Source organism: Mobula birostris, chromosome 2, assembly GCF_030028105.1.
Source record: "Mobula birostris isolate sMobBir1 chromosome 2, sMobBir1.hap1, whole genome shotgun sequence".
NCBI lineage: Eukaryota > Metazoa > Chordata > Chondrichthyes > Myliobatiformes > Myliobatidae > Mobula > Mobula birostris.
Window position 1 is genome coordinate 164,027,512 of NC_092371.1, and position 26,879 is coordinate 164,054,390.

The following is a 26,879-nucleotide window of genomic DNA, read 5'->3' on the forward strand; positions in this document are numbered from 1 at the left end:
AGATTTCCCTCAACAGGTTGTAGATTAGTGCTCTTTTTGAAACTGCAACTTGACTTTTTATCTTTTTTTTCCATGTGCAATCCTTTTTTTTTGTCTACCCAATGTGCTCTTTGCATTAGTGCTTTCTGCAAGTATCGCCTTTAAACCTGCAACGGTCTGGTGTATGTGACCCCTGCCACAACAGTGACAAAGTTTGTTCGGAGGCCAGTTTCTGTTTAGATGTTGCAAATTTGTTAATGTTCTCTTTCATTCCAGGCTGGAACTCAATTGTGTATGTTTGCTGTTTCCATTGAAACAGCAATATCAACTGCTGTTTTAAATGTGAATTGTACTTCAGTTAGAAGCTGTTTTTGCATGCTTTCTTGTAAAATTCCACAAATAAAACAATGTCTGAGTGCAACATTAAGCCTATCTCTGAACTGACAATGCTTAGAGAACTTCTTCAATTCAGTGATATAAATGAAATGGACTCCCTTTCCTTTTGATCCTGCTTATGAAACCTAAAGCATTCTGTAATCAACGATGGTTTTGGTTCCAAATGTTCCTGCATTATTTTCATAATATCAGCAAATTTCATTTTGGCTGATTTGTTTGGATCAGTCAAGCCTCTAAGCAAACTGCATGCTTTTCCACCTAATGCAATCAGCAACACTGGCACTCATTTTGCATTGGCTATTTCATTTGCTTCAAAATACTGCTCAATTTCTTCAGTGTACAAATCTAGTTATCTGTTGTGCAATCAAACACATCTATCTTTCTGATTTATCCAGCCATTTCTGCTTTTTAAAATTTTATTATTATTTTTTTTAACCTGGAACTCATTGTTTATGAATCTATGAATTTTGTCCATTTTCTGCCTTTTTTTTAACTTGCTGCCTTGCTGCGCTTCTGAAAAAAGATGTGCTGCTTTTCAACAATTAGTAGGTCATCTTGGGTTTGTTTTAAAACTTAATTGTCACTACTGTTATGCTGTGTAACCTCAAAACATTTAAAAAATTGAAAAACGTGTCTACTGTTAGTTCTAACTTTAGTGTGATGCGTACTTATGATATCGTGGCGTAATGATGTATGGCATTCACGTACTCTGCAAGAATTATGTAAACAACAAAGAATGCTTAATCAAACATTATAATTACAATATTACTCAAATATCACTGAAATATTAAATACACAGCAGTGAGGAACTACATTCAAGATAATAATGACCTTTGGATGAAGGCAGGTCTCTATTTCTCTATTTTGTTTTGGGCCTGTTTTATCAGTGAATGCACAATAATTAAAGTAAAATGTACATTATGGAACTCAATGTTTAAGGAGCAACTTCTTCCGCTCTGTCATCAGATTTCTGATCAGGCGGTGTGCATGATGAGGAACTGTTCCATGCTTTTTCTTGCTGAAAAGTGGATTCAGCACAACTTTCCATGCACCATCAGTCTATAGGCCATACCATTCAGGGATTTGGGCTATATATTTTTTTTGGATGTTTTTCTGCCATCATAACCAAATGTGCTGCACAGTATGTCCTGGAGAAGTGTCTCAGCCTGAATTGTCAATGATTTATTCATTTGCATATATGCTGCTTGACCTCTTGAGTTTCTCCAGCATTTAGTGTGTGTGCCATATAGTCATCATAGTCATAGTCATAGTCATACTTTATTGATCCCAGGGGAAATTGGTTTTCGTTACAGTTGCACCATAAATAATAAATAGTAATAAAACCATAAATAGTTAAATAGCAATATGTAAATTATGCCAGGAAATAAGTCCAGGACCAGCCTATTGGCTCAGGGTGTCTGACCCTCCAAGGGAGGAGTTGTAAAGTTTGATGGCCACAGGCAGGAATGACTTCCTATGACGCTCTGTGTTGCATCTTGGTGGAATGAGTCTCTGGCTGAATGTACTCCTGTGCTGACCCAGTACATTATGTAGTGGATGGGAGACATTGTCCAAGATGGCATGCAACTTGGACAGCATCCTTTTTTCAGACACCACTGTCAGAGAGTCCAGTTCCATCCCCACAATATCACTGGCCTTACGAATGAGTTTGTTGATTCTGTTGGTGTCTGCTACCCTCAGCCTGCTGCCCCAGCACACAACAGCAAACATGATAGCACTGGCCACCACAGGCTCGTAGAACATCCTCAGCATCGTCCGGCAGATGTTAAAGGACCTCAGTTTCCTCAGGAAATAGAGACGACTCTGACCCTTCTTGTAGACAGCCTCAGTGTTCTTAGACCAGTCCAGTTTATTGTCAATTTGTATCCCTAGGTATTTGTAATCCTCCACCATGTCCACACTGACCCCCTGGATGGAAACAGGGGACACCGGTACCTTAGCTCTCCTCAGGTCTACCACCAGCTCCTTAGTCTTTTTCACATTAAGCTGCAGATAATTCTGCTCACACCATGTGACAAAGTTTCCTACTGTAGCCCTGTACTCAACCTCATCTCCCTTGCTGCTGCATCCAACTATGGCAGAGTCATCAGAAAACTTCTGAAAATGACAAGACTCTGTGCAGTAGTTGAAGTCTGAGGTGTAAATGGTGAAAAGAAAGGGAGACAAGACAGTCCCCTGTGGAGCCCCAGTGCTGCTGATCACTCTGTTGGACACACAGTGTTGCAAGCACACGTACTGTGGTCTGTCAGTCAGGTAATCAAGAATTCATGATACCAGGGAAGCATCCACCTGCATCGCTGTCAGCTTCTCCCCCAGCAGAGCAGGGTGGATGGTGTTGAACGCACTGGAGAAGTCAAAAAACATGACCCTCACAGTGCTCGCTGGCTTGTCCAGGTGGGCATAGACACGGTTCAGTAGGTAGACGATGGCATCCTCAACTCCTAGTCGGTGTGCCGTGTGTGACTGTTGGCACCATGTTTTGCACCTTGGCCCCGGAGAAACACTGTTCTGTTTGGCTGTATTCATGGTTAATCATGATGGGGGAATGACAATTAAACTTAAGTTTGAACTGGAGACACAAAACTATTTTTGCTCTCTTTTTGTACTACATATTTAATTATTTTTAAAATCTATACTTCTTATTGTAATTTATAGATTTTTATGTCTTGTACGGAACTGCTGCCATAATTTAATGACATATGTCAGTGATATTAAACCTAATTCTGATTCTGACACATTTATCTAGTATTGCTTTAATTCAGTAACTAACGTAATGCAAATAAATTTTCTGAGGGGCACCATTAAATCTTATGAATTCTTAATAGCCAATAATATGACAATGCATGTTCTCGCTATGAGCTAAATTTCAATATTTGCGTATGCCAAGAGTACACTTTTGCTTTAGGGCCAATCATATGAATGATGAGATATGAGCAGCTAAGAGTGTTAGTCCCTACTACTCAACTAAACACTACTCTCTGGAGGGACCATTTTTGGTTCACTCAGTAGTTGAGGGGTTTATTGAAAATATATTTATTGTCAGATGTTACCTGACAATAATCCACCGATGAGGACAAATCAGTCATTGGAGAAGTCTTAATGCATAGAACATCAAATTGTTTTGTACAATACAGTACAGGCCCTAATGCATCCTCTCCAAATTAAATACTTTCTCGTACTGTCTGTTCCTATCCTTGTCCAAAGATATGGTGAAGGTTAGGGAGTTGTGGTCACTATCCCTGAAATGCTCTCCCACCGAGAGATTTGTCTCCTGACCAGGTTCAATGTCTAGTATCAGATCTAATATGGCCTCTCCACCAGTTGGCCTGGCTACCCATTGTGACAGGAATTCATCCTGGATACACCAAACAAATTCCATACCATTTACACCTTTTGCACTTTCCACTTAAAACTAAATGTGTTTCAATGAGGTTTTGCAGTTTTCTTTAAAGATGATAATGAACTAATTACTTGAACTGTTGCTGTTGCATGGTCCTCGCACTTGTACTGTAGCAGACTGTTATTATTGAGGAACTGACAGAAGAATTGAATGTTCATCCCAGCTGGTATTATACCTCCGAACGACTGCTGAGGCCAATTATTGTGAAGAACTGGTATTTGCATGTTAAACACTGCTTATTGTATTTTAATTATATCTTTTTAATAGGTACGGAAACACATAAATGATCTATACGAGGACTTGCGAGATGGACACAACCTGATTTCTCTCCTGGAAGCCCTCTCTGGGGTCACCCTGGTGAGTGCAGATCTGTGTTGAAGAATTAATTGGTTTAACCCCTGCGGTTCCATCAAGGACTTCCTTCCTAGTGTATATTGCATATTCTGTGTTTAATTGTTTTTCATATCTGAAGATGGTGGATGTTCTATTTTACAAGTTATACAAAATTTTTTCTTAATGCTTGAATTTTAAAAAAAAATTCTGCTGCAAGTTATCTCTGTGTATTGGGAAATTAAATTTTTGCAGAGACAGAGTAGAGGCAGAAACAAGTCATGCTGAGCATTTCGTGCAGTTTGGTCATTTACCTAAGAAAGGGGACTTTATTCATTTTCAAAACTGTGAACAATGCTGGTAAGTCTGGCAAATATTGCCCAACTCTGATTATCATTGTTGTGTGATAGGCATCCATCGTCTTCAATTCCTGATGAGATTGCTCGTTGGGTAAGGAGAGGCAGGGTTTAGATAAGCCAAAAAAAGATGCTAGACATCTGAAATATATTTTTAAAAAATAGAAAATTCCAGGAATGCTCAGTGGGTTAGGCAGCATTCATGAAGGGAGAAGCAAAATGATCATTTCAGTGGATGACCCTTCATCATAGGAGTTCCTGTTGAAGAATCTTTGAATGGAAGCATAAACATTTTCTGTCTTCCCAACTGCTGTCTCATCTGCAGAGCATCCAAAAGTTACTATTTTATTGGAAGGGTTTAGATGCAGCTGAATTGGGGCGATCAATAACTTGGAGAGTAATGTGGAAGTAATGGGGTTCTTGTTTGCAGGCTGCCGTTTGATGAGAGGCTACCGATAGCAGCTGGGCCTCTTAAGTATGCATTGTTTCCTCTTCCTTTTGTTTGCTCTTCTCTTGTTTTATGTTTGCCTTGTGTTTTCATTTCATAAGACTTTTTTCTTCATTTTTCGTCTATCCTGTGCCTCTTTGTCCTTCTTTCCTGTACCTTCTCTATGGTTCGATAGCCAAGGGAGCGAGACATACTGAAGACGTTACGGTTGGTGAGTGCTGAGGAAGCATGCGCGTGTGGCCAGCATGAGGAGGATGATGGTGATAAGGGGGTAGGTTGCTTGACCAGCCCCCAATAACTGTACTAATGTTTCCTATACTGTTTGGTGAAATGATTGCATAACATAATTACAACTAAAAGTTACCTTAGTAATGTGCTAACTTTCTAGTAAAGACGGTGCACTTGGGGCAAGCAATTCTGCAGATGTTGGAAATCTAGAGCAACGCACACAAAATGCTGGAGGAACTCAGCAGGTCAGACAACATCTATGGAAAGGAATAAACAGTCAATGTTTCAGGCTGAGACCTTTCATCAAAATTGGAAATGAAAAGGGAAGATGCTATCTGACCTGCTGAGTTCCTCTGGCATTTTGTGAGTATTGCACTTGGGGCAAACCCTACAACAAGTGCCTTAAGCTACTGCCAACCAGATTAATACCAGCTGCCTATGGAGGAGTTTTTAAATGGAGACCCCTATATTATTCAACATGAGCTGTTGTTTGGCAGTAACTATGTTTTTTTTTATTTACATGGGCAAGCAAGAGAAAAATAATAATTTGAATTCTTATTTCCTGTGTCAAAATATCACCATCATATTAGTTCCTTCTGTTTGCTGAATTAATCATTGAAGTCTTCCTTATACTTCTATTCCCCACATGTCTCTGAGGGGAAGTCATTAGAGAAAATTTAAAAGCTGGAGTTTGTAGTATGCCCACATAACATTCAAATTGGGTTCTTGGACAAGACGTTAAGGGCCAAGGGAATAAAACCTTCGACTTTGCAGTGGAATGACAGGTGGAATTTTTCATTGAAACAAGCATTTTCATTGGCGGTGCTCAAACAGGATTACATTTTGTACTAGTTATGAAAGGCATCAAATTAGGAACTGGATTTCCTTTGCCAATTCTTCTGATCTCTCTGATTTGATAGAATATTAGTCACTACCCAGAGAGATTCAGCTGGAAGTCCCTCAGTAAAACTCCTTTTTGAACCCAACGCTTGATGAGCTGGAGGTTTCAGGGGGTGGGTTACAGATGGGGTGATGGAAAGGCTCCAGTCTGTCCTATTATGTAAGTGGGTCCAAGTGAGGTGGTTCCCTTTGGCATCTTTTGTAAAAATGTTCCTTGCTTGCACTGTTTGGGCAGAATTTATTTCAATAATAGCAGATGGCTGCCTACTTGCTATTTTGCATTGCCAACATATTGCTGACTTCGCTAGGGTTGCTAACCCTCCAGAAGGATTTCACATGTAATATCTAGACTCTATTGCAAGCAACCATAATAGGAAAATCTTAAGCCTTTTTTTTTTAGCTTTTCCTTTGAATGTTGTTGCTTATTTGGTACAAAGATCCTAAGCATGCAAGAAAACTATCCTCAGGTTGGTGAAATGTGCATATAACAAGCTCTTTGCAGGTGCTCCAGCTTGAGTTGGTGCACACATAACCTAGGATTAACTGCCAGTCAGGCTTGTATTGTGTGGGTGACTGAAATGGAAACAACTAGAAGCATGTTGCATTGACACGTCTGTTTGCCATTAAACTTATCAACTGACCCTATAGTACCAGTATTACTGTGGTACTGAAATTACAAACAAGAGAAAGTCTACAGATGCTGGAAACCTGAGCAACACACACAAAATGCTGGAGGAACTCAGCAGGCTAGACAGCATCTGTGGAAAAAAGTACAGTCGAGGTTTTGAGCAGGTTTTGGCCCGAAACATTGCCTGTATTCTGTTTTCAAAGATGCTGTCTGGCCTGCTGAGTTCCTCCAGTATTTCGCGTGTCTTACTGAGGTACTGAATCTTTAATGGAGGATCAGATGTCATTCCATTAGCTTCAGTGATCTTCCTTCTCCTGATGTCCAGTTTTTCTTCTCCTTTCTCCACTTGTCTAATCATTAGTACTCCTTCAATCAGACAACCATGTTGTTTTGGAGATTTAAGCCCTAACATTCTGATTCATACCTCAAAGAAGTAAGTATGACTTCTTGTCAGCTATTCAATGCTGGATCAGCTGTGTATTGTAAAGACTGAACGATTGGTTTAGTCATGGTCCCAGGCAGTAGCCTGAAGCTGAATTAGACTTTTCCCAATCTCAATATTATAGACTTCTAGAGGCATACGACACAGAACCAGACCCCTTGACCCACTGAGTCCAAACCATCAAATACCCAGCTGCATGAATCCTATGCCAATTCCAGTTTTTATTCTCCCGATATTTCCATCAACTTCCCTCAAAATTCTATCTCTGACCCACACACTAGGGGCAATTTACAGTGGCCGACTAACCTACCAATCTGGATATCTCTGGGATGTGGAAAGCAACCAGAGAAGCTGTGAGGACAAACCGGATGGAACCGTTGTTACTGGAGCTATGAGGCAGCAGCTCTACCAGCTATGTCACTGTGACACCTCAAGTGTTTTATCTAGTCATAACACTTCCAACATCTTCTCCTTCACCCATCTTCCTCCTTCCTTGGCTCACCTGCTGCTGCAGCCCTGTTCCACTCTTTTGTACCTTCAGACCTAACAACCCCCATTTGACCACATTGTGACATTCTGTAAAATTCAGCTCATTCAGACTCTTTTTGCCCTGACCTTGTGATGTGATCTGCTCTGAGTTCCAACTTCAGCACTTACTACCTTTATGTTCAAATTCAATTGGCTTTGCCCTAATTTATGATTCTTTATCTCTTTTAGCCTGACTGTATAAGAACATAATAAGAACATAAGAAATAGGAGCAGGAGTAGGCCATCTGGCCCATCAAGCCTGCCCCACCATTCAATAAGATCATGGTTGATCTGTCCGTAAACTCAGCTCCATCTACCTGCCTTTTCTCCATAACCCTTAATTCCCTTACTATGTAAAATCCTATCCAACTGTTTCTTAAATATATTTAGTGAAGAAGCCTCGGCTGCTGCCCTTGGCAGAGAATTCAACAGATTCACCATTCTCTGGGAAAGACAATTTCTCTTCATCACCATCCTAAATCTTCTCTCCTGAATCTTGAGGCAATGTACCCTAGTTCTAGTCTCACCTACAAATGGAAACAACGTTCCTACTTCTATCTTATCGATCCCATTCAAAATTTTGTATGTTTCTATAAGATCCCCATTCACTTTTCTGAACTCCAGAGAGTATATCTGCTCCTCTGCTTCTGCTTTTTGGCATCCTCCACTTTCTCTCCCCTTCACCCTACCTCCCTCCATCTCTATCTCTACCACCATCCCTCCCAACACTTCCTCCACCCCACCTCCCTCCATCTCTACCTCTACCACCACCCCTCCCTCCACTTTCTCTCCTTCACCCCACCTCCTTCCATCTCTACCTCTACCACCACCCCCCTCCACTTCCTCCCCTTCACCCACCTCCATCTATCTCTACCTCTACCACCACCCCTCTCTCCACTTACTCTCCTTCACCCCACCTCCCTCCATCTCTACCTCTACCACCACCCCTCCCTCCACTTCCTCCCCTTCACCCCACCTCCCTCCATCTCTACCTCTACCACCACCCCTCCCTCCACTTTCTCTCCTTCACCCCACCTTCTTCCATCTCTACCTCTACCACCACCTCTCCCTCTAATTCCTCCCCTTCACCCCACCTCCCTCCATCTCTACCTCTACCACCACCCCTCCTCCACTTCCTCCCCTTCTCCCCACCTCCCTCCATCTCTACCTCTACCACCACCCCTCCTCCACTTCCTCCCCTTCACCCCACCTCCCTCCATCTCTACCTCTACCACCAACCCTCCCTCCACGTCCTCCCCTTCACCCCCCCTCCCTCCATCTCTACCTCTACCACCACCCCTCCCTCTAATTCCTCCCCTTCACCCCACCTCCCTCCATCTCTACCTCTACCACCACCCCTCCCTCCACTTCCTCCCCTTCACCCACCTCCATCTATCTCTACCTCTACCACCACCCCTCCCTCCACTTTCTCTTCTTCACCCCACCTCCCTCCATCTCTACCTCTACCACCACCCCTCCCTCCACTTCCTCCCCTTCACCCCACCTCCCTCCATCTCTACCTCTACCACCACCCCGCCCTCTACTTTCTCCCCTTCACCCCACCTCCCTCCATCTCTACCTCTACCACCACCCCTCCCTCCACTTCCTCCCCTTCACCCACCTCCATCTATCTCTACCTCTACCACCACCCCTCCCTCCACTTTCTCTTCTTCACCCCACCTCCCTCCATCTCTACCTCTACCACCACCCCTCCCTCCACTTCCTCCCCTTCACCCCACCTCCCTCCATCTGAACCTCTACCACCACCCCTCCCTCCACTTTCTCTTCTTCACCCCACCTCCCTCCATCTCTACCTCTACCACCACCCCTCCCTCCACTTTCTCTTCTTCACCCCACCTCCCTCCATCTCTACCTCTACCACCACCCCTCCCTCCACTTTTGCCCCTTCACCCCACCTCCTTCCATCTCAACCTCTACCACCACCCCTCCCTCCACTTTCTCTCCTTCCCCCCACCTCCCTCCATCTCTACCTCCACCACCACCCCTCCCTCCACTTCCTCCCTTTCACTCCACCTCCCTCCATCTCTAGCTCTACCCCCACCCCTCCCTCCACTTCCTCCCCTTCACCCCACCTCCTTCCATCTCTACCTTTACCACCACCCCACCGTCCACTTCCTCCCCTTCACCCCACGTCCATCCATCTCTACCTCTACCACCACCCCTCCCCCAACTTCCTCCCTTTCACCCTACCTCCCTCCATCTCTACCTCTACCACCACCCCTCCCTTCACTTCCTCCCTTTCACCCCACTTCCCTCCATCTCTATCACCACCCTTCCCTCCACTTCATCCCCTTCACCCCACGTCCCTCCATCTCTACCACCACCCCTCCCTCCACTTCCTCTCCTTCACCCCACCTCCCTCCATCTCTACCTCTACCACCACCCCTCCCTCTACTTTCTCTCCTTCACTCCACCTCCTTCCATCACTACCACTACCACCACCCCTCCCTCCACTTACTCCCCTTCACCCCATCTCCCTCCATCTCTACCTCTACCACCACCCCTCCCTCCACTTCCTCGCTTTCACCCCACCTCCCTCCATCTCTACCTCTACCACCACCCCTCCCTCCACTTTCTCTCCTTCACCCCACCTCCTTCCATCACTACCACTACCACCACCCCTCCCTCCACTTACTCCCCTTCACCCCATCTCCCTCCATCTCTACCTCTACCACCACCCCTCCCTCCACTTCCTCGCTTTCACCCCACCTCCCTCCATCTCTACCTCTACCACCACCCCTCCCTCCACTTCCTCCCCTTCACCCCACCTCCCTCCATCTCTACCTCTACCACCACCCCTCCCTCCACTTTCTCCCCTTCACCCCACCTCCCTCCATCTCTACCTCTACCACCACCCCTCCCTCCACTTCCTCCTCTTCACCCCACCTCCCTCCATCTCTACCTCTACCACCACCCCTCCCTCCACTTTCTCTCCTTCACCCCACCTCCTTCCATCTCTACCTCTACCACCACCCCTCCCTCCACTTTCTCCCCTTCAACCCACCTCCTTCCATCTCTACCTCTACCACCACCCCTCCCTCCACTTCCTCCCCTTCACCCACCTCCATCTTTCTCTACCTCTACCACCACCCCTCCCTCCACTTCCTCCCCTTCACCCCACCTCCCTCCATCTCTACCTCTACCACCACCCCTCCCTCCATTTTCTCTCCTTCACCCCACCTCCCTCCATCTCTACCTCTACCACCACCCCGCCCTCCACTTTCTCTTCTTCACCCCACCTCCCTCCATCTCTACCTCTACCACCACCCCTCGCTCCACTTCCTCCCCTTCACCCACCTCCATCTATCTCTACCTCTACCACCACCCCTCCCTCCACTTTTGCCCCTTCACCCCACCTCCTTCCATCTCTACCTCTACCACCACCCCTCCCTCCACTTCCTCCTCTTCACCCCACCTCTCTCCATCTCTACCTCTACCACCACCCCTCCCTCTAATTCCTCCCCTTCACCCCACCTCCCTCCATCTCTTCCTCTACCACCACCCCTCCCTCCACTTCCTCCCCTTCACCCCACCTCCCTCCATCTCTACCTCTACCACCACCCCTCCTCCACTTCCTCTCCTTCACCCCACCTCCTTCCATCTCTACCTCTACCACCACCCCTCCCTCCACTTCGTCCCCTTCACCCCACCTCCATCCATCTCTACCTCTACCACCACCCCTCCTCCACTTCCTCTCCTTCACCCCACCTCCCTCCATCTCTACCTCTACCACCACCCCGCCCTCTACTTTCTCCCCTTCACCCCACCTCCCTCCATCTCTACCTCTACCACCACCCCTCCCTCCACTTCCTCCCCTTAACCCCACCTCCCTTCATCTCTACCTCTACCACCACCCCTCCCTCTAATTCCTCCCCTTCACCCCACCTCTCTCCATCTCTACCTCTACCACCACCCCGCCCTCTACTTCCTCCCCTTCACCCCACCTCCATCTATCTCTACCTCTACCACCACCCCTCCCTCCACTTCCTCCCCTTCACCCCACCTCACTCCATCTCTACCTCTACCACCACCCCTCCCTCCACTTTCTCTCCTTCACCCCACCTCCCTCCATCTCTACCTCTACCACCACCCCGCCCTCTACTTCCTCCCCTTCACCCCACCTCCATCTATCTCTACCTCTACCACCACCCCTCCCTCCACTTTTTATCTTTCACCCCACCTCCCTCCATCTCTACCTCTACCACCACCCCTCCCTCCACTTCCTCCCCTTCACCCCACCTCCATCTATCTCTACCTTACAACCACCCCTCCCTCCACTTTTAGTGTCTTCGTGTTTAGTATCAAAGGTTTGAGAGCACAGAACATAGAACATTACAGTACTGCCCACAATGTTGTGCTAAACTTTTAACCTACTCTAAGAACAATCTTCCTTCCCTTCTACGTCCCTCCTCATTCCTTTTCTCCAATGATACACTCTCCCCTGCTATCAGATTCCTTTTTCTTCAGTCCATTACCTTTTCCACCCTTCACCTCCCAGCTTCTCACTTCATTCCGCCTCCTCCACCCACCTACCTTCCCCCACACCTGGCTTCACCTATCACTTTCTCCTCATCCCGCCTTCTTATTCTGGCTTCTTCCCCCTTCCTTTCCAGTTCTGATGAAGGGTCTCTGCCCAAGACATCGATTCTTTATTCCGTTCTCGACCTGTAGAGCTCTGGCATTTTGCGTGTGTTACTCTTAAGATCAATCTGATCTTTTGCTGCTTAATACTTACTGGCTGTCACCCTACCTTTTGGCTGAGCATTTAGTCAACTGATCTGCAAGTAGCTAAAAATAGTCTCCCGACCATTGCTGGCAATAATTTATTAATAATGTTGTACTTAGTGCTAAATAATCAGAGTATTTTTACATTTTGAAGAAACCTTCCAATAATGACAAACATCTTAAGACAGACTATAGTAACCATTCGAAAATTCATCCATTTCTAGTTGCTGAGTTAGAGTTGTTCTAAGGTCCTCTGGATAGATGTTAAGAACTGAAATTTACTGGAAAAGTTTGCAAGTGCACGTTTCTAACCAGAATGTTGCTGATTGTGTTGTTTTCTCTGATCACATCTGTAAGTGATTGGGGTTGGTCTTGCACACCTGATTTATTTTTCTAACTTTCCTTAACTTGCTGCATCTTGCTGGAGAAATGATATGACATTTTTACCAGGAGATGTTACAGTAGTTTTAGCAGTAGTTTGTTTACTGTAGTCAATAGTGTGTCTTACTGAATAGGCTCCGTAGGCTGCTGTGAGCTTTTTAATCTGTTGTCTAAGTAGACAGTCTGCTATGAACCCTGTTGTAATATAGTTGACCAGCATAGCAGTGTCTCCTGATACTCTGATGCACAGAACAAAGAGTTAACTACCGGTAATTTGACATAGTGATGGGCTTTAGAATCCAAAAATGGGAATTAATTATAGGGTAAAGCTGATCATTCACATACTTCAGAGTATTCTTTTTCCAAAAAGCAATTTGACTGAGATAATGTCGTTTTTTGTGTGACTATTTACTTGTAGTTCCTCTCCACTGAGAGGGAGTGTAAATGACTTTTTTTTAGCACCATCTGCCTTTGCTTGGTTCTTATGTCAACTAACAGGATCTTAGAGATGAACCTGAGGGAAGAATTTGTTTTTACTAGAAGTAAATGTATGTTGTTGCTTCTTCCATCCGAGGGGATTTTCCATGAAGAATTCTGGCATCATGGCACTGACTTAAGGACCAAGCCATGCCAGGCTATAGGGGAGAGCAGGTGATTCTCTCTCTCACTCTGCAGGTCATATTTTGTTCTGTGATATTCAGAAATACTGTGGTACTTCCTAAATTGTATCATTTTATGTTTCAAAAGATTGAATTTGGTAAAGGTTGTTTCAGAGGCAGTTTGACACTACCCTAAATTATGTGGTGTGCTTGTCATTTTGCACACTTTTTCTTTAAGTACAGCAGATGAGATGTTCCCCAGTGTAAAATTGCCTCTGGAAAGAGTTAGCAGATGATTGGTGCACTGGGATTGCCTAAGGTTTCTTCCTGCCTTCAGATATTGGCGTTAAGGACAGCGAGGAGACTCTTGGTTTGGGCATTTAAACTGACGTATGGGAAATTTGGAGCATGCTGTTAAATGCTTCAATCCACCAAGCTTTCCACCTACCGCATCTCTCCTAGATCAAACACATGCTATGCAGCCACAACAATGCATGCAAAGCTTCAAGGAACTGCAGTGAATCCTTCAAGTGCTAATATCTGATTAAAGTGAGGAAATTTCTTTGACGCTCTTTTGTGGGGGCTTATTAATAAGATATCCATGTTTCTTTTTAACTGCAGCCTCGTGAGAAGGGACGTATGCGCTTCCACAGACTACAGAATGTACAGATTGCACTGGACTACTTGAAACGTCGACAGGTGTGTTTGGGATCCACGAAGTGGCGAGAGTAGCTCAGGAACCTTTGATTGGAATGGTGATCTGGTAGACAGTGTATGGGATTAATAGTGTGAATGTCTAGAAAATCTTTCTACAGGACGGTGACGGCTTGAGATGAGATCAAGAGGCCGCAAACAGGATAGTCACCAATAACTCCACCTGAGAAATTCATGAAAATCATCGTCATCCGGACTTCAGCTGGATTTAGATTGGGGATTTATTTATTAATCACATGTCAGAATCAGAATCAGGTTTAATATCACCGGCATGTATTGTGAAATTTGTTAACTTTGTAGCAGCAGCACAATGTAATACATGATAATATAGAAAAAATAACTGTAAATTACAGTACATATGTGCGCACACACACACACACTCACATGGTGGGGGTCCTTAATGATGGACATCATCTTTTTGTGGCACTTCTCCTTGACGATGTTTTGGATACTATGGAGTAGTTTGTATTATGAAACATACAGTGAAATGCATCGTTTGCATTAACAACCAAAACAATCTGCGGATGTGCTGGGGCAGCCCCTAAGCATCACCAGGCAGTCTGGTGCCAACACAGCATGCCCACCATGTTGAGCAGAACAACGTGCAGCTAACATACAATAGAACATAGAACATAGAATAGTACATCACATTACAGGCCCTTTGGCCCACAATGCCGTGCTGACCCTCAAACACTGACTCCCATATAACCCCCCACCTTAAATTCCTCCATATACCTGTCTAGTAGCCTCTTAAATTTCACTAGTGTATCTGCCTCCACCACTGACTCACGCAGTGCATTCCATGCACATCCACTCTCTGAGTAAAAAATCTTCCTCTAATATCCCCCTTGAACTCCCTACCCCTTACCTTAGAGCCATGTCCTCTTGCATTGAGCAGTGGTGCCCTGAGGAAGAGGCACTGGCTATCCATTCTATCTATTCCTCTTAATATCTTGTACACCTCTATCATGTCTCCTCTCATCCTCCTTCTCTCCAAAGAGTAAAGCCCTAGCTCTCTTAATCTCTGATCATAATCCATACTCTCTAAACCAGGCAGCATCCTGGTAAATCTCCTCTGTACCCTTTTCAATGCTTCCACATCCTTCCTATAGTGAGGCAGCCAGAAGTGGACACAGTACTCCAAGTGTGACCTAACCAGAGTTTTATAGAGCTGCAGCATTACATCGCGACTCTTAAACTCTATCCCTTGACTTATGAAAGCTAACACCCCAGAAGCTTTCTTAACCACCCTATCTACCTGTGAGGCAACTTTCAGGGATCTGTGGACCTGTACCCCCAGATCCCTCTGCTCCTCCACACTACCAAGTATCCTGCCATTTACTTTGTACTCTGCCTTGGAGTTTGTCCTTCCAAAGTGTACCACCTCACACTTCTCCGGGTTGAACTCCATCTGCCACTTCTCAGCCCACTTCTGCATCCTATCAATGTATCTCTGCAATCTTCGACAATCCTCTACACTATCTACAACACCACTAATCTTTGTGTCGTCTGCAAACTTGCCAACCCACCCTTCTACTCCAACATCCAGGTCGTTAGTAAAAATCACGAAAAGTAGAGGTTCCAGAACAGATCCTTGTGGGACACCACTAGTCACAACCCTCCAATCTGAATGTACTCCCTCCACCACGACCGTCTGCCTTCTGCAGGCAAGCCAATTCTGAATCCACCTGGCCAAACATCCCTGGATCCCATGCCTTCTGACTTTCTGAATAAGCCTACCGTGTGGAACCTTGTCAAATGCCTTACTAAAATCTATGTAGATCACATCCACTGCACTACCCTCATCTATATGCCTGGTCACCTCCTCAAAGAACTCTATCAGGCTTGTTAGACATGATCTGCCCTGACGGCCATGCTGACTGTCCCTGATCAGACCATGATTCTCTAAATGCCCACAGATCCTATCTCTAAGAATCTTTTCTAACAGCTTTCCCACCACAGATGTAAGGCTCACTGGTCTATAATTACCCGGACTATCCCTACTACCTTTTTTGAACAAGGGAACAACATTTGCCTCCCTCCAATCCTCCGGTACCATTCCCGTGGACAACGAGGACATAAAGATCATAGCCAGAGGCTCAGTAATCTCTTCCCTCACCTTGTGGAGCAGTCTGGGGAATATTCCGTCAGACCCTGGGGACTTATCCGTCCTAAGGTATTTTAACAACTTCAACACCTTCTCTCCCTTAATATCAACATGCTCCAGAACATCAACCTCACTCATATTGTCCTCACCGTCATCAAGTTCCCTCTCATTGGTGAATACTGAAGAGAAGTATTCACTGAGGACCTTGCTCACTTCCACAGCCTCCAGGCACATCTTCCCACCTTTATCTCTAATCGGTTCTACCTTCACTCTTGTCATCCTTTTGTTCTTCACATAATTGAAGAATGCCTTGGGGTTTTCCTTTACCCGACTCACCAAGGCCTTCTCATGCCCCCTTATTGCTCTTCTCAGCCCCTTCTTAAGCTCCTTTCTTGCTTCCCTATATTCCTCAATAGACCCATCTGATCCTTGCTTCCTAAACCTCATGTATGCTGCCTTCTTCCACCTGACTAGATTTTCCACCTCACTTGTCACCCATGGTTCCTTCACCCTACCATTCTTTATCTTCCTCACTGGGACAAATTTATCCCTAACATCCTGCAAGAGATCTCTAAACATCGACCACATGTCCATGGTACATTTCCCTGCAAAAACGTCATCCCAATTCACACCCACAAGTTCTAGCCTTATAGCTTCATAATTTACCCTTCCCCAATTAAAATTTTCCTGGCCTCTCTGATTCTATCCTTTTCCATTATAATGCTAAAGGCCAGGGAGCTGTGGTCACTGTCCCCCAGATGCTCACCCACTGAGAGATCTGTGACAATGGGCTACAACAGCAAAACAAACCGTGATCTCTACCAGATAACCAGGTCAGGCCTTCTCCAGACTGACACTATTGGGTGGATGAGTGAATTAGTACAATACATTTATAAGAACCCTGCATAAATTCATGGAAAGTGAATGAAATAAGTGTTAATGCTGATGGAGTTTGGTGAGAGAAGATAACCCAATGATTACATTCTGCCCTTTACATTCTGAAAAATGGAACATTTAGGACTCCTCAACATTCAATGAAATCCAATCTGCCTGGTTAGATTGTCTCTGATTTTGTATGCACACAGCTTTGAATGTGAGAGGGCAAGTCACTAGGTGGTTAATTCATATGAAGTTCTTAGTTTTATAAAAACAAGTGTAAAATCATGAAAGTTACGCAAATGGTTGGGGCTCAGCTGAAATTTGATGTGCTGATATTATCCTTCAGAAAGGATACCTGAGCCTTATAGCTGGGGAGGTTTACCTGAATGATACTAGACATTAGAGAAGCACTGATTGTTCTTCTAGTCGAAGACCAACAGGAGGTTTAATCGTGCTGTTTTAAATTATAAAATGTTTGGACAGAGTTAAAGAGCAGTATTAATTACTGCTGGCAGGGGATTTTTTAAAAACAAATTACATTAACTGTGTATAATTGGCAAAACAGTTTTGGAAGAGGCGGGGAGCTATTTCACTTTTCTACAGTAACAATGCTGTAAACCAGTGGAAACAGCTTCACTAATAACTAAAATTATATATTTTATTTAAACTCAAAGGGAGGAATTGCGGAGTAATGGAAACATTGAACGCAGAACAGTACAGCACAGTGCAGGCCCTTCTGCTCACCATGTTGTGCCAACTCTCAATCTACTCCAAGAGCAATCTAATCCTTCCTTCCCACATAGCCTCCACACTTCTTTCATCCATGTGCCTGGCTTAAATGCCCCTAATATATCTGTCTCAGCCTCCAACTCTGGCACCATGTTCCACGTAGCTATCACTCTGTGTATATTAAAAAAACACCTCTGAGATCCCCACTATACATTCCACCCAACACCTTACAATTATGCCCCTTGTGTTGGTCATTTGGGAGCATGCCTCTGGCTGGCCACTCTACCTGTACCCCTTATCTTGTACACCTCTATCACATCACCCCTCATCTTCCTTCTCTCCAAAGAGAAAAGTCATAGCTCGCTCACTCTCATGAGACATATTCATGAATCTAGGAAGCGGAACTGAATTTATTTATTGAGATACAGCACGAATCAGGCCCTTCTGGCCCTTCACGCCGTGCCATCCAGCAACTCTTGATTTAACCCTAGCCTAAGCATGATCAAATTTAGAATGATCAATTCTACCCTACCAACCAGTATGTCTTTGGATTGTGTGAGGAAACTGGAGCACCCAGAGGAAACCCATAGTGATGAAGGGAGAACGTACAAACCCCTTACGACAGTGGCAGAAAATGAACCAAAGTTGCTGGTACTGTAAAGCATTGTCCTAACTATTACACTACTGTGCCGCTGCAATAGTGTAGTTCTTTCCCTTTGACAGCACAATTGTGGTGGACTGAGTGACCACCTTCTGTATTGCTCTGGCTGTACAGTGAAACATTCCTCCGGCCTTGAGGTGGACAGAGATGTTCGATTACCATCTCAGCAATAGTTTCGGCTGTTTTCTTGCGAAGTGTGTGCGTCAGTGAGGGAAAGGTGCAGTAGACAACCCAGCCATGGTGTGAGGAACTCCTCTGGGGTCATGCCACGGCACCAGAAACCAAAGACGATTTTCAGTTTTGACTAAGTGGAGGAAGAAAGGAAAGTGTTTCATTCAGTGAAAACCTACAACATTTCTTTTGAACTGGTTGGTTCTCCTTGTGGCTAACTCTGCATTTCTGCCCAGTTCCATTTACAGGCAAGTTGTTAGGCTGGAAATTCTCTCCATTAAATCATTCCCTTACTCAGGCCCAGTGCAGAATCACAAAAGTCCATTTGAGTCATACTTTGGAGCCTTGCTGTAGTAAAGCTATCAAATTTTTACTTCTCTTCAGCTCTTTATCTTTTCCACCTATCACTTTCCAGTTCCTCACCAGCTCCCCTCCCCAGCCACCTGTCTGCCCCCTCACCTGGCTTCACCTAAAACCTTCTAGACCGCTGTCCTTCCACTCCCTCCACCACCTTATTGTGGCTTCCTCTCCCTTCCTTTCCAGAACTGATGAAGAGTCTAGGCCTGAAACAGTGACTCTTTATTCCTTTCCTTTGCTGCCTGATTTACTGTTTTCCTCCACCATTTTGTAGTAAACAATTTAATTAACTTGCCCTTTGTTTCTGGCATAACAGGTCAAATTGGTGAACATCAGAAATGATGACATAACTGATGGGAATCCCAAACTCACCTTGGGACTGATCTGGACAATTATTTTGCACTTTCAGGTATGTTTTTAAATATTTTATTTATGCTGGTTTGAGCTGGTTTGATTTAGCTGTCATTGGTTATGTTTCTGCTTTGAATTTGTGTATCCAGGCAATGTATATTTGTAGTTATTTCACCACTTATTTTGTGTGCGTGTCGGTATTTCATGCTTGGTTTAAGCTTCTCAGCAGGGACATTTGAGCAATATGTGTTTCAAGGTTGTTGATTTTTGTTGAATGAAATTGATCCAAGTTCTTCGATTGCGTGAAGTGGAGTCAAATTAAGTCAAGTTAGCTTAATGGGTGGCAGAGTGGTGCATCTGTTGGAGCCAGTGCCTTACAACGTCAGAGATCTGACCTTGGGTGCTGTCTGCGTGGAATTGCCACGTTCTCCCTGTGATCACGTCAGATTCCTCTGGGTGTTTTGGTTTCCTCCTAAGCACCAAACCTATGCAAGTTAGTAGGTTAACTGACCATTTAAATTACCTCTGAAGTGTAACTGAGTGGTAATATATGGGGGTGGGAGGCTATCTAAATGGGCGATTGATGGTCAGCATGTTGGTGGGCTGAAGGGATTGATTTTGTGTTACATCTCTGTACAACTTGATGATTCTAAAATGGCCGGAACTAAGCGACTTGGGGATGTAAGTAGAAAGTCAACATCCTTTGAGTAGCAATTGCTGAAGGGTATATGTTCTTGCTAAAAGGCAACTGGTTGAGTGCAGGACTTGATGCAGTGATGAAGAAAATAAAAATACCTGTGCGTCATACTGCCCAGTGCCTCGGGCAGTGTAAATATTAAATGAGAAGCTTTTGATGGTTTTGGGGTTGTACTCAATGGAGTTCAGAAGGATGAGAGAGGACCTTATTGAAACATACCGAATATTGAAAGGCATGGAGTGTATGTTCGAGAAGATGTTTCCATTAGTGGAAGAGCCTAAGCTCCGAGGGTGAAGCCTCAAAATAAGTGGATGTACCTTTAGCACAGGGAAGAGAAGGGATTTTACCTTACAAATACCGCACTTGAGCTAGATCAATCCAAATTCCAATCGCTACTTGTTAAAACTTTGAGAAGATGGGGAGTGGATAGTGAATCTATGGAATTTGTTGTCACAGACAGCTCTGGGGGCCAAGTCATTGGATGTATTGAAGGCAGAGAGTGATAGGATCTAGATTTGTAAGGTGGATTAAGGGTTACAGGAAGAAAATAGGAAAATGGGATTGAGGAAAAAAGATCAACTATGATAAAGAAGAGTCAATGGGCTGAATGGCCTAGTTCTACTTCCATATCTTATAGTCTTAAGAAGGACTAATATTTGAGCAAGTTCGGGTGGATGTTGTGTGAGATGAGCATGGTGGGAAGTATTGCAAAGAGAAATGATTGGGGTTGGAAATCCTGAACTGGTGTACCTTGGTGTGAAAGTGGTGCGAAAGAGATTGAGATGGTTTTTCACTCTATGAAGCTAGAACCTGTGTTGGTCCTGCTCCAGACCCCAATGAAGTGGCCTGGGGTCAGAGGGAGGGTTAGTAGGTGTGAAAGCACTGTATAGCAGTGGCTTGTGTTTATTTTATGAACAGGGAAGGTTTTTTTTTGGGGAACCATTACATTGGCTAAATCAGCAATGAGATGTTCTTGATGATTTTATGAAGGATATTTGACAGTTGAGAGTTGGCAGCTGATGAACATGTATTCAGTGGCCACTTTGTTAGGGACAGGAAGTGCAGTACCTCATAAAGTAGCCTCTGAGTGTGTATCTTAGGGGCATTTTTGCTCCTGTAATCATTCTGACATTTTGATGTGATGTTAAACAATACCCCTTTGCTTGCTTGGGTTGATGAAAATGATTCCACAATGCTCCAATGAAGAGTCACAGCAGAGTTCTCCAGACCGATATTTAATTCTCAAATTATATCACAGTAAACAGATTATCAGATGATTTGTCTAACTGCTTTACTGGGACCTTGAGTACACAAAGTAGCTACAACATTTCCCACATTGCAACAATAACACCACTATAAAAGTACTTCATTGGATAAATACAAGGCTGTCTTGCTAAAGATGAGCATAACTTCTCTGTTCTCTGCTCTGTTGCATTTGTTGTGCTGATACAGATGTAACTGAGATTTTAATAACTTCAGACTTCTGTGGTGCTTTCCCTCAAGGGAACCAACGTTGCCACTCTTTTCCTTTAACCATTTATGGCCAGTATTCTCATACTTTCCTTAAAAAGGCTTTTTATGGAGTGTTTACAGGCTCTGGCATCTGGCTTGTTGATTTTTAGAATGATGGAACCAGTTGACTGGATGCATGGAAACTGATTTCTCAGATTCCATTATGCAGCAAGTTGTAATTTGAAAGGCGTTGCTTTAAAAGGGTAATGCAAACAGGACGCAACAGGAAAATCAAACAGACCGGCAGTACTCTGGTTATGTAAGAGTTTCATTCCTCAGGACTGACTAGAAGTGTTTTTCTGCCCCATAAATCAAAAATGAACAATTCCTCTCAAAACTAAAATAAAAGCCTACTGCCTGGAATACACTCAATGGCCACTTTATTAGGTACAGGTGTGGAACTTGGTGTCTTCTGCTGTTGTCATCCATCCACTTCAAGTTCTGATGTGCTGTGCATTCAGGGATGCACACCATTGTTGTAAGTGTGGTTGTTTGAATTACTGTTGCTTTCTAGTCAGCTTGAACCAGTCTAGCCATTCTTTGACATGCACCCACAGAACTGCCAAAGTATGTATATTATATACAACCTTGAGATTCGTCTCCTTACAGACAAAACAAAGAAACACAACTAAACTGAATTTAAAAAGACAAACACCAAAAGTGCAAAAAATAGAACAAATTGCACAAACAATAAAAGTAAGAAAATAACATTCAGACAGAACTAAAGTTGATGAAAGTGAGTTCAGAGCCATGAAACCCGACAGTTTTATTTTGTTTATACGGCATCTTGCTGTTGTATGTATCCCTCTCCATATGCCATAAGTTAATCATGCTTGGGCTTTTCTCTTCGGAGTAAAAGAAAATTAGAGGTGATTTAATAAAGATGTAAAAGATGATAAGAGACATAGATCGAGTGGGTAGCCAGAAACTTTTTCCCAGGGGGCATAATTTTAAGGTGGTTGGAGGAAAGTGTGTGGAGGAAGGATGCCAGAGTTAAGTTTTTTAAGCAGAGAGCGGTGGGTGTTGGGGTGGTACGTTAGGGACATTGAAAGAACTCTTAGACAGGCACATGGATGTAAGAAAAATGGAGGTATTTGTATGAAGGAAGGGTTAGATTGACCTTGAGTATGTTAGGACATTGTGGGCCGAAAGGCCTGTACTGTGCTTTTACATTTTATATACAAACAGTGCATTTCGTCCATTTCTTTGAATATCTTCAATGCTCATCCTAATGATGCCCGTAATTAAACCAATGAAACATATACTCTATTATCCCTTCTGGTAATCTCACAGAAACTCTTGTCTTTATGATATACTGTATTCAGTTGCTAGTGAATAACTAGCCTGCATTTCTGTTACTAAATTTCCTAGGATGAAAAATTCTTCAAAATCCATGAGAGAATATACATAAAATCAGATTTCTGTGGGTCATGTCTCCCATAACCTGGGAAGCAGCTGTATATAGAAATTAACTGCTTGCGCAGGCAAGAAGAAATAGTGGAGATGATCTTCAATACAGTGGGATGCTGTGATGCACTTTGAAGTCAGTGGCCTTGCGGTATTTAAAAAAGACTTCCGGTGTCAGCAGTAAATAGTCACTCTGTCAGTCTAATGCAGTGAAGTGCAGAATTTAATGGGGTTGCAATCCTTCCTGTTTTGTAGTTTAATGCTTGGAAGCTTGGTTCTTGTCACACATTTAATAATGCTTCAGCCTGAAGGAAGTTGGAAGCCACTGAAACAACCAAGGAGGTAAATTATTACATAACAAATCTGGCACCCGAATCATTTCCAAAGCTAGCCAGTAAGTGAGGTTAGCTCAGACAGGGCCCACTGTGCTTTCTGAAGCAACCGCTGTCCTGAGGCAGGAGCTGATTAACACTCGTCCATTTTTAGGAGTTTCCATTGGTGTTGGCACCTTCGGGCCTTGTTTGGTTTTGTAGGTGTGATTTTTATTGGTAGGTCTAACTTTCCTCAGCACAATAACTTCCTGATGAAAGAGAAAATGTGTGGTATTTGCATACAGAAATGGTCCTTCTTTCCCACAAGGAACATCTTATTCACATCTATGACCACACAAGAAAGCAGCATCCATCATCAAAGACCCCCATCATCCAGGCCATGCTCTCTTCTGGCTACTACCACTGAGTGACAGGTACAGGAGCTTTAGGTCTCACACAGGAACAGTTATTACCCTACAACCATTCGTTTGCTGAACCAGTGTGGAAAACTCCAATTGTTACCCTACAACCATTCATTTGCTGAACCAGTGTGGATAACTCCAATTGTTACCCTACAACCATTCATTTGCTGAACCAGTGTGGAAAACTCCAATTGTTACCCTACAACCATTCATTTGCTGAACCAGTGTGGAAAACTCCAATTGTTACCCTACAACCATTCATTTGCTGAACCAGTGTGGATAACTCCAATAGTTACCCTACAACCATTCATTTGCTGAACCAGTGTGGATAACTCCTCTCACTGCATCGCTGAACTATGGACTCACTTTCAAGGATTCTACAACTCATGTTCTCAGTATTATATATTTAGTTTTTCAAATTTATTATTTGCATGATTTGTCCTCTTTTGCACATTGGACGTTTGCCAGTCCTTTTTATGAAAATAGTTCATAAATTCTGTAGTATTTCATTATTTTCATGTTAATAACCAGAAAAAAAATCTCAAAGTACTGTTTGGCGATGTATAATAAGATTACTTTGAACTTGAACTGTGATCAGGTCTCTTTGACTCCATTACTAAAGTTATATACATTCAGCGGCCACCTTATTAGATACTCCTGTACCTAATAAAGTGGCCACTGAGTGATGTTCATGGTCTTCTGCTGCTGCAGCCCATCCACTTCAAAGTTCGGCATGTTGTGCATTCAGAGATGCTCTTCTACCCACCACTGTCGTAACATGTGGTTATTTGAGTTGCTGTCACCTTCCTGTCAGCTTGAGCCAGTCTGGCCATTCTCCTCTGACCTCTCTCATTAACAAGGCATTTTTTCCCCACAAAACTGCCAATCACTGGATGCTTTTTTAGTTTTTTCCCACCATTCTCTGTAAACTCTAGATATTGTAGTGTGTAAAAATGCCAGGAGATCAGGTACCAACAGTCATCCACGGTCAAAGTCACTTAGATGACATCTCTTCTGATGTTTGTTCTGAACATCAACTGAACCTTTTGGCAATGTCTGCATGCTTTCATGCATTGAGTTGCTGCCACGTGATTGGCTGATTACATATTTCCATTAACGAATTATTGTACTTTATAAAGTGACCACTGAGTGTAGGTCATAATAGAAACAGGAGTGGTCCCTCTTCACACTGTCCTATTATTCAATATAAACATTGCTAAACCTATACTTTGTTCACCAGACTTTTTTGCTTGAAATTCATCCATGTCAAAATCTATTGATCTCAGTTACAATTTTACTTTAGATACCATGTGAGCAATATAAATAGATTATACCAGTTTGTGGTTCCACTCATGTTGACTTTAGTTCAGTAAGGGTGTGCTAAACAGGAAGGTGTTAACTGGGTAGCTGATGTTCTAGCAAAGGTTTTTTTTTCAGATAATTAAGCTTTTGATCTAGAGATCCAAAACAGGCAGTATAAGTATCAATTTTGTCATTAATAAGTCTAAAGTTCAAAGAAAATTTATTATCAAAGCATGTATACATTACCATATACTACCCTAGATTCATTTTCTTTCAGGCATTCACAGTAGAACAAAGAAATATAATAGAATCAATGAAAACTAAGCAAAATAGTAACAAACAACCAGTGTGCAAAAGACAAACTGTGCAAATACAAAACAAATAATAAAATAATAGTAATAAATAGTAAATAAATAATACAGAGAACGTGATTTGCAGAGTCCTCAAAAGTGAGTCCATAGATTGTGAGTGAAGTTATCCACACTGGTTCAGGAGCCTGATGGCTGAGAGGTAATAACTGTTCCTGAACCTGGTGGTGTGGGACTTAAAGGCTCCTGTACCTCCTTCCTGATGGCAGCAGCAAGAAGAGACCATGGCCCAGATGATGGGGGTCCTCAATGATAGATGCTGCTTTCTTGTGGCAGTGCTCCTTGTAAGTGTGCTCAGTGGTGGTGGTGGTGGGGGGGAGGTGTTTTTCCTGTGATGGACTGTGTTTTATCCACTACTTTTTGTAGGCTCTTCTGTTCCTGGGCATTGGTTTTGCCATACCAGGCTGTAATGTAACCAGTCAGGAGACTCTCCACTGTGTAGCTATGGAAGTTTGTTAGTGTTTTAGATGACATACTGAACAGCGAATTTAGAAAAATGTCCTTTTGTGTATATAATGGTGAGACCGCAGAATTCCCTACCACAAGTATTTGGCTGTCACTGATGGACTTAAGTTTGACATAAACCGCGTGGCCTTTCTCTCCTTGTATTAAAAATAAACTGTGACATACAGTACTTTGTAAAAGTTGCAAGGTCACATGGGCATTTTGGAACAAAAATCCATTGGTTAGTTAAAGACGATTCATCAATTGCAGGCATCAAGCTAACAAGTGATCTAGCATCCGTTGTTTGCAGAAGAGAGTTCAAAATCTCTGCCACACTCATAAGTTAATACTTTCTACCTTCAGTGCTGTGAGAAGCCTGGCTCCAGTTTTTAGGTGAATGCATAACACCTGACCAGCAGAAATAGAGCAGATGTCTTAATATCTTTGAAAATTTAAATTGTCTGCTAACTTAAACAGATTTCAGAAAATACGGCTATAGCATTTCACAAAGCTTTGTCATCTGACCTTTGATTCTGGTAAGTCTGTGCTGCACTCCCTACACAACTATGTCCTTCCCAGGGTGTGGTGCCCAGAATTGCACTGCTCATTGATGGGTGGTTCAACCAGAAATTTGTATTTCTGTAATGTAAGTTTTACTAATTGTATTCCAGCCTACCAGATGTACAGGCCAGCTGACCCTTAGACATTTTGTTTATTTGTTTGTACCTAACTGTGACATTTTAATGATCTCTGTGCATGGACCCTCACTAATAGAACATAGAACATAGAATGGTACAGCACAGTACAGGCCCTTCGGCCCACAATGTTGTGCCGACCCTCAAACCCTGCCTCCCATATAATCCCCCACCTTAAATTCCTCCATATACCTGTCTAGTAGTCCCTTAAATTTCACTAGTGTATCTGCCTCCACCACTTATTCAGCATATTCTGCTTTATGGGTCAGGAGCAGGTGATCTTGCATTTATCTCTGTTGAAAGTCATTAGCAGCTTTAGTCCATTGGCTCAATTTGCCCATTTACCCTGTATCTGTAATTTAAGGCTTTG

The 26,879-nt window shown here is 43.5% G+C and overlaps 1 protein-coding gene across 11 annotated transcripts in view; it reads left to right on the forward strand.

The window, feature by feature from the left end:
* dst (dystonin) overlaps nt 1-26,879 on the forward strand; it is a 603,331-nt gene that overhangs the window by 160,122 nt on the left and 416,330 nt on the right. For 9 of the 11 annotated variants that reach the window (XM_072250715.1, XM_072250746.1, XM_072250747.1 and 6 more), the window contains 3 exons: nt 4,064-4,153; nt 14,004-14,081; nt 19,317-19,409. In XM_072250715.1, the coding sequence (XP_072106816.1) occupies nt 4,064-4,153; nt 14,004-14,081; nt 19,317-19,409 (261 nt within the window). Of the gene's footprint in view, nt 1-4,063; nt 4,154-5,105; nt 5,142-14,003; nt 14,082-19,316; nt 19,410-26,879 lie in introns of all 11 variants that reach the window. The other 2 variants (XM_072250685.1, XM_072250690.1) reach the window with 1 other exon arrangement.